This window comes from Sorex araneus, chromosome 2 (genome assembly GCF_027595985.1).
Source record: "Sorex araneus isolate mSorAra2 chromosome 2, mSorAra2.pri, whole genome shotgun sequence".
Lineage (NCBI taxonomy): Eukaryota > Metazoa > Chordata > Mammalia > Eulipotyphla > Soricidae > Sorex > Sorex araneus.
Window position 1 is genome coordinate 294,074,252 of NC_073303.1, and position 10,711 is coordinate 294,084,962.

At 49.9% G+C, this 10,711-nt stretch overlaps 1 protein-coding gene across 1 annotated transcript; it reads right to left on the minus strand.

Annotated features, from left to right (window-relative positions):
- Window positions 1-494: 494 nt before the first annotated feature.
- Window positions 495-8,470, minus strand: LOC101550922 (5-hydroxytryptamine receptor 3C). The gene is made up of 9 exons (XM_004603067.2): window positions 8,404-8,470; window positions 6,128-6,294; window positions 5,667-5,711; window positions 3,828-3,937; window positions 3,455-3,624; window positions 1,975-2,135; window positions 1,411-1,615; window positions 800-1,015; window positions 495-697 (listed from the first exon to the last, which is right to left on the minus strand). The coding sequence occupies exons 1-9, from the start codon at window positions 8,468-8,470 to the stop codon at window positions 495-497; spliced, it is 1,344 nt and encodes a 447-aa protein (XP_004603124.2).
- Between the last annotated feature and the right edge of the window lie 2,241 nt (window positions 8,471-10,711).

Genomic DNA, 10,711 nt, shown 5'->3' on the forward strand with positions numbered 1-10,711 from the left:
TCAGCACCCAGTGCCTCCCCCCAGGCCCTGCGTGTCGTCACAACACTCTTTCCCTTATCTTCTTCGTGTCCGTCTCCAGGCTTTGAGGACAGAGCTGCTTGTCGGCCTGGGCGCCTGCCTTACCCTCACAGAGCAAGGCAGTATTTGGGGAAGAACGAACATGCCGGGTACTCTCATTTAAGAAAGGAACTTTAATTCCCTCCCTCCACACTAGTAACATGAATTACTTTGGGGGCACAAATTTGTAGTCACTCATTATGGGAAGTCTTCCTTTTCCAGTGAAAAAAATCGTATGCCTGACATAAATAAACGTGCATTCCGAGTTCATGGTATTCTGGAGTTCCAGTTTTATGACTGAGTGAGTCAGGGCCGTGCTGTTTGAGGCTGGGGCAGGGATCCGGAACATTTGTGTGTGTGTGTGTGGGGGGGGCGGTTGTGTGTGCAGGGGCAGGCCTGGGAAACCTGAGCACTGAGGCCCCCTTAGAACCTTTCCCCTAGGTGCTCCAGAGCACGAGGACCATGATGATGGAGGTGGCCAGGAAGAGCAGGTAGAGGCGGAAGAGGAAGGTGTCCATCACGTGGCCGAACCACACCCACAAGTCAACAAGCTGGGCCCTCGTCCACCCTGACCCTTCCGTGACCCCTGCCTCTCTGGGTCCTGGCTCTGTCGCTTCTCTCTCCTGCAGCTCCACCGGGCCTGTAGGGAGGACCAAGAATCAGTGTCAAGAGGGGGGAGTGGGTGGCCAGACAAGCCGGGCATGCACAGAGACAGCACCTGGGCAGAGCCGACCTCTCTTACCAGGCAGCTGGGTGGGAGGGAGGTGGGCGTCCACTTTCTCCTTCCAGAGCACGGCGGGGCAGCCTTTCCAGGGGCTGGTGCAGGAGAGGAGCAGAGAGTGGAGCCAGGAAGGCATGGGTGGCGGCTGGGTGGTGGCCACGTGCAGCAGGTAGGTGATGAAGATGGTCTCCAGCAGGCTGACCACCATCAGGGACAGGCACAGGGAAAAGTAGACATCTGAGGGGGGTGGGGGGTGAGGAGTGGGTCTGATGGGGGCAGATCCGGAAGCACCACCAGCCCGCCTTCCGGTTATCTCGTGCACAGAACCAGTTCTACGAAGGCCTTCTCCCATGGGCCTTCTCCTGGTCCACTCCCCACTCCCCCGCCTGCCCAACTTCCTCCAGTTGTTGCTCTCTTTCCTATTTTTTTGTTTTGTTTTGTTTTGGGATCACATCTGAAGGTGCTCAGGGGTTATTCCTGGCTCTTCACTTAGGGATCACTCCTGGTGGTGCTCCAGGGACTGTATGGGAGTCTGGAATCAAACCTGGGTTGGCCGCATGCAAGGCAGGCGCCCTGCCCACTGTAGTCACCACTCGGGTCACCCCCCTTTTTTCCCTCTCAAGAGTGCCTACTGATGAGGGGGGTGCCGCTGGAGGGAAGTAGTTTGTTCATCATGAGCAGGAAGACGTTGTAGCCCAGCAGGAGGGTGATCTTGAAGGGCGCCCGGTTCTCATTCTCAGCTGGCAGGTAGAAGCTGAGGGCGTCGATGGCCACCAGAAAGCCACTGGGCACCAGAAGGTTGATGATGTAGAGTCCGGGTCTGCGCCTGATGGCCACCTGGTGGGGAGGAGAGGGCAGAGAACCAGGTGGAGCTGAAACCGAAGGTTTGGTCTCTTCCATCCTGGGGGGCTCACCCCATGGGATTCTTTCAGGGCTTGGATGGGGAATAACATTTATATGACTAAAAAAATTTCCCCAAGTCCACCAGAGACAAACTTAGATGGGAGCGGGAAGGTGCAGAAAGCAGGGCTGTTTTGGCAGGGGTGGGGATGGGGCTCAAGAGAGAAGACTGTGATGGTTGGGTGGGCGGCAAAGGGAGGTTGGTCCTGGGGCAAGAAGAGGAAGGTGCTAGGATGGAGAGGGGTCGGCTGGGGTGGAGGGGGAGCAGACCACCATGCCACGCTCTCTGGGCTCACGTAGAACATGATCTGGTCAAACAGGCTGGAGCCCACAGACATCTTCGGTGTCGCCTTGTTGATGCCCAGCAGGTCCCACTCGCCCTGTGTGCGGATGATGTTCTTGGACGTGTCCGATATCTCCCACACTTTCTTGTCCAGGTCCAGCAGCATGTTTTCCACTGGAGGGGAGACACCCATCCATTCAGCACTCATCCGCACGACACCTGCACTGAGCAGAGCTCAGGGCCACAAATGAAGTCATTCTTTTAACGGCCATACTTTACATCCTAAGTGATGTAGATTTTAGGTCAAAATTATTTTTTTAAGGCAATGTAATCTACAAAGTTGTTCATGATTGATTCAAACATGCTATGATTCATCACCAGTGTCAACTTCCTTTCACCAGTGTCCCCAGTTTCCTTCCCACTCTAGGTTAAATATTTTTCTGCAAAAAGTATTGGGTGTACTAAAGTGATCTTTAACTCCCATGTTATTTGCATGAAGTCACTTTCCATGGAATATTATTCTCCATGGTATATGCTTTGAGCAGATACATAATATGTATTTTTTAATTAAAATTTTAAAAAAATGTATTCTTAAGATTTAAAATGAGCACTTTTCATAGTTTAGGGTCATATTGCAATTTTTGGGGGGTGGGGACGCACTTTGCTATATTCAGGGCACTCTCCTGGCTCTGCACTCAGGGATTACTCCTGGCCATGCTCAGGAGGACCATATGGAGTGTCGGGGATCGAACCCAGGTCAGCTGCATGTAAGACAAGCACCCAACCCACTGTACTCAGATCCCCTATATATTGCAATGTCAAAACTATTAGTTCTGAAACAAAAATGTGTGAAGAAAACGAAATGTAGAATGTGGCCATTATGTGAAGTTTTAAAAAGTTACTTAAAAATCAAGGTGCTATTTTTAAACTATTATGTAAAAAATCAGGGTACCATGTGGTAAAATATTGTCTCTTTTCTAAATTGCCCTAGAACATGACTTCTGTGCTGTCAACTCCCTCCTTATGATTCTGGGCTCTTCCAGGAAGTCTTATCCCTTCTTAAGTTAAATTGTTTCCCACCTCCACCCCTCTTCCACCCCCCGCCCCCCCACCCCCGTCCACCCCCAATTAAATATCCCATAGTTCCTTTGTGTACTTTTTTGTTGTTTTGTTTTTGCATTATACCCAGTGGTGCTCAGGAGCTATTTCTGGCTCTGTGCTCAGGCATGACCCCTGGAGGTGCTGGGGGACCACATTTGGTGTCCCGGATTCACACTGGGGTCTGCAGAATGCAAGACAAGCCCCTTCACCCCTCTCTCCAGCCCTGTATCCTTTCTGCTTTCTGCAGGCCTGTCGGAGCTGGTGGTGCTGGGTGCTGAGGAGTGATTTGGGCCTCCCCACCTGAGCTCTCTCCTGGTCCTCTGGGTGCCTTTTCCTGTGGCCCCAGTGGTTGACCCCATTTGTCCCATCTCCCCACCCCCACGGCTGCTGACCCGTGTAGAGGAAGGAGCTGAAGGTGAGGGTGCAGTTCTGCTGGTCGAAGGGGAAGTAGAAGATGTCCAGGCTACAGATGCTGGTCAGCCGCACCGGCTTGCGATACACAATGCGCCCGTTGTGAGCGACGTAGGCGGAGAGGCCGGGGGGCGTCTCGTCCACGTCCGTGCTAAGGGACAGAGGCTCTGTGTTTCTCCCCCATTTCCGCTTCTCTCTTAGGGAAACGCAGGGCTGCCTCGTGCTCGTTGTGGCCCCCCTGCCCTCTCACCCTCCCCTCTGGGGAGTCGGTGGCCTCACGGGCCGGGGTGCCCTGAGGGGCCCTGGCCTGCTCCTGTGGGAGTCTCCCTCCAGCCCCCCTCGCCCGACACCCACGATTCCACGATGAAGATGTCGGGCAGCCACAGGTTCTCAGCTGTCACCGTGAGCTTTTTGATGCCGCCACATTCTTCTGGGTCCCAGCTGATGGAGGGGTTAATCCAGGCCTAGAGCAGAGGGCACAGAGCAACGGTTATGGCTGAAACCTGGACAGAGTCGTGACATACGAGCAACCCTGCAATCCCCTTAAACAAAGCGAGCTATGTGTCTTTTTGAACAGAAATACATGTGTCCTGGGCCTATGGTCAAACTTCAGGACAGCACAAAAGGGAAAGCCATCGTCTTCCTTTTGAAATCACTCCAATTCAGCTCACATTCTGAACTCAGTCCTATTGTTAGTATGTGCTCTTGCTTTTGGGCCACACCCAGTGGTGCTCAGAGGCAGCTCATGGCTCTGCACTCAGGATCACTCCTGGTGGGCTCAGGGGACTATATGGGGTACTAGGGATCAAACCTGGGTTGGCAGCGTGCAAGGCAAGTGTCCTGTTCAAGACATAGAAAGATTGCACTCATTTGTGGAATATAAAGTAACAGAATGGGAGACTAACACCCAAGAATAGTAGAGATGTGTACCAGGAGGATTGATCCACGGCTTGGAATCCAGCCTCACATGCTGGGGGAAAAGGCAGCTCAGATAGAGAAGGGAACACCAAGTAAAGCGTGCTTAGAGGGCCCTCTCGGGATGGGAGATGCGAGCTTTAAGTAGACTATAGACTGAACATGATGGCCATTTTATTCCTGCATTGCCGACCACAACACCCAAACAGAGAGAGGGGGGAGGGAGAGAGAGGAGAGAGGAGAGAGAGAGAGAGAGAGAGAGAGACAGAGAGAGAGAGACAGAGAGAGAGAGAGACAGAGAGAGAGAGAGACAGAGAGAGAGACAGAGAGAGAGAGAGAGAGAGAGAGAGAGAGAGAGAGAGAGAGAGAGCACAAGAGCAAAAGGGAATGCCCTGCTGCAGAGGCGAGTTGGGGGTGGTGGAGAATGGGGTGGGGGTGGTGGGAGGGATACTGGGACCATTGGTGGTGGAGAATGGGCACTGGTGGAGGGATGGGTACTCGATCATTGTAGACTGAAACGTAAGCATGAAAGGTTGTAAGTCTATAACTGTACCTCACAGTGATTCATTTAAAAAAATGGGAAAAAATTTTTTTTAAAAAGTTCCCTGTTCACTGTACTATCGCTCCAGCCCCTCCCTCCAATGTCGGTAGTTTTCTTATATGTTATTTTAAGAAAAGGTGGTACATATCCTGATATTTTATTTACCCAGAAGCATACTATGCACATTTCTGTGTGTGGTGTGTTTTGACCTCATTTCGTTTGACAGTCAGATTGCTCTTTTCATGCTGGTGGCAACACCCCTTCCTCTAGCTAACCAAGGCCTCTGGTCTTTCACTTTGCACATGAGGAACATCTACAGCACAGTGCTGACACTTTTGAGTTCTGAAGCTTACTCAGGGCTCTCTTCTATATTTTTTTATCTATATCTTTTGCCTTGGGGAGCTACCCCCTACAGTGCTCAGGGCCTCTGCCTGGCTCTGTGTTTGGCAGTGACTCCTGGCACTGCTTAGGGGGCATGCATGGTGCCAAGGATTTGAACCAGGGTTGGTGGACTGCAAGGCAGGTGCCTTAACTCCTGCACTATCTCTCCGATCTCCAGCTCTGTCTTTCAGAGTTGACTGGCAGCTCCGAGAGCTAGTTGCTATCTACATTGACACTTTCCGTTTGGATTTGTCTATTCCATTGGGCACTATTTCAAGTAATGCTTTTTTTTAAAAAAAAAAAAACAGAAAACAAGGGAAGGAAAAAAAGGAAAGAAGAAAACTGAATTCACATACCATCTTTAACCACAGAAATGTTGTCAGCAGCTGGAGTTGTGCATCCTAACGAAAAACAAAATTTTTTTTTTTTATAAAAATCAGACCTTTTTAAATATTTAAAAATCAGGTCCTAGTCTATTTCCTGTCTTTATTTCCTAAGTGGCCCCATGTGGCAATGGAACTTTTCATCACAAGTCTCCAGAGAAAGGTAACTCAGAAGTGCAGGTTGCATGGAAAATGAAGGGGGGTAAAAATAGTCTGAGGCCCCATTGGGATGATTTTTTTTTTGTGTGGAATATTCCCATAAAGGCAAAGCTCAAGGACAACTCTGGCCTGCAGAAATGTTGCCACAGCATTTCTTGTATAGAACATCTAACCTGTAAAATATGCATTCAGGGAACTCCTGGCTAGACCAGTGCTCTGTTGTGGTGAATCTTTATTCTCTGCTAGGAGCTAACGGGAAGAATGTCGGCACTCACCACATTCAGGATGGCGGACATGGTGAAGGAGATGTTAACATGAATGGGGATGCTGTAGTTGGTGACCGGAGGAAAGTCCTTCTGACTAAAGATAATCTGGAAGCTGGCAGGGTCCACCCCAGACAGGTCGAAGCCCGAGCAGTTGATGGTGAAAGCGTTTGTCCTTCCTGTGGAGAGCAGAGATGCTGGGAGGCGGGAATGGGACTTGTGTGCTTCCGAACTGAGAGGAGAAAGTAGAGCTGGGGCCCGAGACATTCTCTTCAGAGCAGAAAACAGAAACCAGGTCGCCGCCGAGATGTGATCCCGGGGGCTGCATGTGTGCGGCCTCTCCGCAGCTGCACGAGTGTGAATCCAGACCCAGCTAAACCACTTTCGACATGGGCAGCTCCTTGCAGAATGTCTCCAGCCTGAGAACTAAGCCGAGGCCCCATGCCCGCCCAGGAGGGGAAAGGTATTTCTCTCTCTTGCCTCTCCCTTTCCGGGGGTGAAGGGCGTGGGGACCGCCATATTATGACGACCACAGATGAGGTTTACAAGCTTGCAATGATCCAATATCCGGAAGAAATCTCCCTGGACTTAGTTGTTAAAGTACAGAAATCCAAGACCTCATTTCCCTTCACAACAGGTCTGACTCTAGTGGGGTGTTCCTAACAATAATGGTGAGGTTTGTGTCGAAATATTGAATGTAACCAAAGTAAATAGAAAGTAAAGCAAAATTTATCAGTTACAAGGCGGGGGGCGGGGATGCGGGGGTGGGCGGGATGGGAGGTGTACTGTGTTTTTTTTTTGGTGGTGGGATATGGGCACTGGTGAAGGGATGGTTGTTTCAGCATTGTATGACTAAGACTTAAGCCTGAAAGCATTGTAATTTTCCACATGGTGATTCAATAAAATAAAATTCTTATTAAAAAAAAAAAAACAGAAACCAGGTACACATCGAAGGAGGCTGTCGAGCCCCTCCTTCCTGGGCCAGGACCCCCTTCTCTCCAGGGCTGCCGAGGAAGGGCGGCCGGGTAGGCAAATGGCGGAAGCGATGTGGTGGGCAGTCCGGGCTCAGTCCTTTCTTCCTGGCCTTCTGCTCCCTGCTAATGTCTATCCAAATTCCTATGCAAACAGTCAATCCAGGGCGTCCTATCCTTCCCTCCTCCAAACCCTCAAGTTTTGACCTTCATCTGACCGTCCTTCTTTCTCTCTTGCTCTGTCGTGCTTCATCTTCAGAATATTCACTGACTAAAATTTCCCCACAACCTGTTTGCCTTGATTTCCCCTCCCTGCTCTCCCTTTTCCTGAAAGGAAAGGCTTAGGGGGAAGAAAATGTGGGTGTGTGATACTCAAATAGGAGAGACCTTCTCCAACAACCCCCTGAGCCAGGCAAAAAGCACAGGGATAAAAACGTGGCTTTGGGGTGAAGTGGCAATAGGTTCTGCACTTTCATATTTTGATCAGCGGTGTAACAAGATTGAAAAATAATAATTTAAGGGGCCAGAGAGATAATCCAGCAGGACTTGCCGTGAATGAGGCCGACCTGGGTTCCATTCTCAGCATCCCCTTAGGTCATCCAAGCCCACCAGGAGTGATTCGCAAGCACAGAGCCAGGAACAAGCCCTGAGCACCACCAGGTGTGGCCCCCAAACAACAACAACAACAACAACAACAACAACAACAACAACAACAACAACTTAATTAAAAAGTGTAAAGAGATATGGACTCGAGGGAAATTGCATTTGATGCGGATTTATTGACGACCTCGTGGAGCGACTTAATGAACAGTAAAAGCCTTCTTGCGTCTCCCACACACCCCTCAACCTCACGGGACTCTGGACACCCCAGGAAGTTCTTTCCCACAACTGTTCTGTCTCCCCCTTCAGGTTTGTTCCTAAAGGGCCTCGTGGGATTTGGGAGAAGAGGGTCCCTCTCCACATCAGTTCTGTTACTAGCTCCTCCCCAGGGAGGTGGGAAGGGCATCGTGCCACAGGTTCCAAGTTAGCCCTGTCAGAGCTTCTCTGTCTTGGTAGGAAGAAAGACCTGGGCACTCTCGCAGGTTGGCATTGGAAAGCAGGTAAAAGAGAAGGGCAGACAGGTCTGTGCAGGCAAATGAGAGAGGGGCTGCAGGTGGGTTTGTCATCTGCTCCCCAGGGAGGCCCAAACAGCTACTCCAGAGAAAGGAAATGTTTAATCCAGCTGTTTTACATGCTCCGTAGCTCATCGAGAAGGAGTTTCTGCATTTTGCCCAGAACAGCAACCCTCAGCTCTCCCACCATTTCCCCCCCTCTTACCTTGGAGCAGAAGGCTGACAGTGAGACCCAGAAGTAACTCCCCCCACGTCGGCCGCCCCCCTTCCATCTTCCTCTTCTGGATTCCTCTCTGGGCACTCGCCAAGAACCCCCAAACTGTTGAGCTTAAAGGAGCGCAGACCACACCAGGGTTCCTGGATTTGAATACTGATCATGACAGGTGACCACTCCTTGGTGACAGGCTGTGGCCAGAGGAGTGTGCTTGGCGGCTTTGTGGGGGGCCTGGGGCAGGTATGCTTTCCGGGGTGTAGGCAGCGAGGAAGCTCAGTCAAGACAGGGGAGAGGCAGCGTGTTTGGCAGCACTGTCTGAACGAGTAGTTTAAAAATCTGAGTTCCCAAAAACAGGGGCCAGAAGGACTGGTCCAGAGTTGAAAGCTTGTCACAGGTGGGGGAGTGGTGGAGGGCAGGTAATATAGAGAAGGGACCACTGTAACATAATAGTTGGAGATGGTCACTCTGGACAAGGACTGAGTGCTGAAAGTAGGCAAAGGAATATAAATGGTAACCTTTCACTATCTGTACTGAAAACCATAATGTGTGTGTGTGTGTGTGTGTGTGAGAGAGAGAGAGAGAGAGAGAGAGAGAGAAAGAGAGAGAGAGAGAGAGAGAGAGAGAGAGAGGTGCCTGCCATAGAAGCACACTGCTGGGGAAGGTGGCAGGAGGGTAACTGTAGACATCGATGGTGGGAAATGTACACTGATGCCTGGGCAGGTGTTGAAACATTGTCTGACTGAAATCCAAAACCCAATCATGGATAACTGTGTATCTCATGGTGATTCAATTAAAAAAATTGATTTCCATGAATCTTTCAAGTATACTAGGGAACTTGGCTACTGATAACTAACTGAATTACCTGTCTGTCCCAGAGAAGGTATATGAAACCCCAGGAAAGGTGTGGTCCCACTCTCTCGTGATGGGGATACCTACTACTTTTGCAAGAGAAGACAAGTCATTGTTTTTCTGTAGCTCTAGAAATGCACCATTCGCCTGTTGTAAGGGAGAGATTGCTGTCAGTTTTGAGTTGAGAATTTGATTGACCCGATATTCTTTTTTTTTTTTATGGTGAAATTATTTTTATTTTTTTTTAAAGAAATATTTTATTGAACCACCGTGAAAACAAGAAAAAAAATACAAAGCTTTCAGGTTTAAGTCACAGTCAAATACTGATTAAACCACCATCCCTTCACCAGTGCACCCGTTCCACCACCAAGAACCCCAATACACCCCCCTCCCACTCCACCCCCCATCTAAGTACCTAATGATATTCCCATTATTCTCTCTATATATTGAGTACATTTCATATTTCCATACAGAACTCACTATTGTTGATTGGAAATTTTCCCCAACAATCAGGCCTGCTGAATAAGCATCATCTAATAATTTCTCTTCCTTGGTAAAAGTGAAGACTTTGAGTCCGCGCGGCCGCTATTGCGGCTGCGCGGTTTTGGGTTTCTAATATTTTAGCTCAGTTCACAGTCAAAATGGATGGCTGCAAGAATCTGCTCTGGTGCCAAAATGGGTTAGGAGACCTCAGGATCACAGTCAGTAGGCGCGGAGGCTCTGCTTCTCGTGCCGCGGCTCTTGGTTCATCTCTGGGCGGAAGGCGCACCGGGAACACCTCCCCTCCCAGGATCACCTACAGGCTACGTCACTAAAGAAAGTCCTACCTCCTGGTGTAGGGGTCTTAGAGGGTGGCTCTCACCGCGTGGCTGCTGCCGCTGCCGCCATTTTCGTTCAGAAAAATGGGGTGGAGAGGGAAAAAAATCCCTCCCCGGGCTGCACGAGGTTGTAGTTCAGTTCACAGTCAAAATGCATGGCTGCAAGAATCTGCTCTGGTGCCAAAATGGGTTAGGAGACCTCAGGATCACAGTCAGTAGGCGCGGAGGCTCTGCTTCTCGTGCCGCGGCTCTTGGTTCATGACCCGATATTCTTAAAAAAATTTTTTTTTTGCTTATTTTTTAATTTTTTGCTTTTTTGGGTCACATTGGTGATGCTCAGGGGTAACTCCTGATTCTGCACAGAGGAATCACTCCTGGTGGTGCTGTGGGGACAATATAGGATGCTGGGGCTCGAACCTGAGTCAGCAGCATGCAAGGCTGTACCCTCCCTGCTGTACCATCCTCTGGCCCTGACCCTATATCCTTAAAAGTGCCACATTTGTGACACTTTTCTACCTTGCCAGGTCACAGATTCAAGGTTCCCAGGATGAGGACATGGACATTATTTACAGATATGTTTGTCAAAACCTCTTATTTGCACACTTGGAAATGTGCACTTTATTGTAGACAGT

Bases quoted from the DNA above. Each gene is read 5' to 3' on its own strand.
- LOC101550922 (XM_004603067.2), bottom strand. From the start codon at position 8,470: ATGGAAGGGGGGCGGCCGACGTGGGGGGAGTTACTTCTGGGTCTCACT. The intron at 5,712-6,127 runs GTGAGTGCCGAC...GTTTTTCGTTAG, and splicing joins TGTCCGCCATCCTGAATGTG to GATGCACAACTCCAGCTGCT. The intron at 1,016-1,410 runs GTAGGCACTCTT...CACCCCCCTCAG, and splicing joins CAGCGGCACCCCCCTCATCA to ATGTCTACTTTTCCCTGTGC.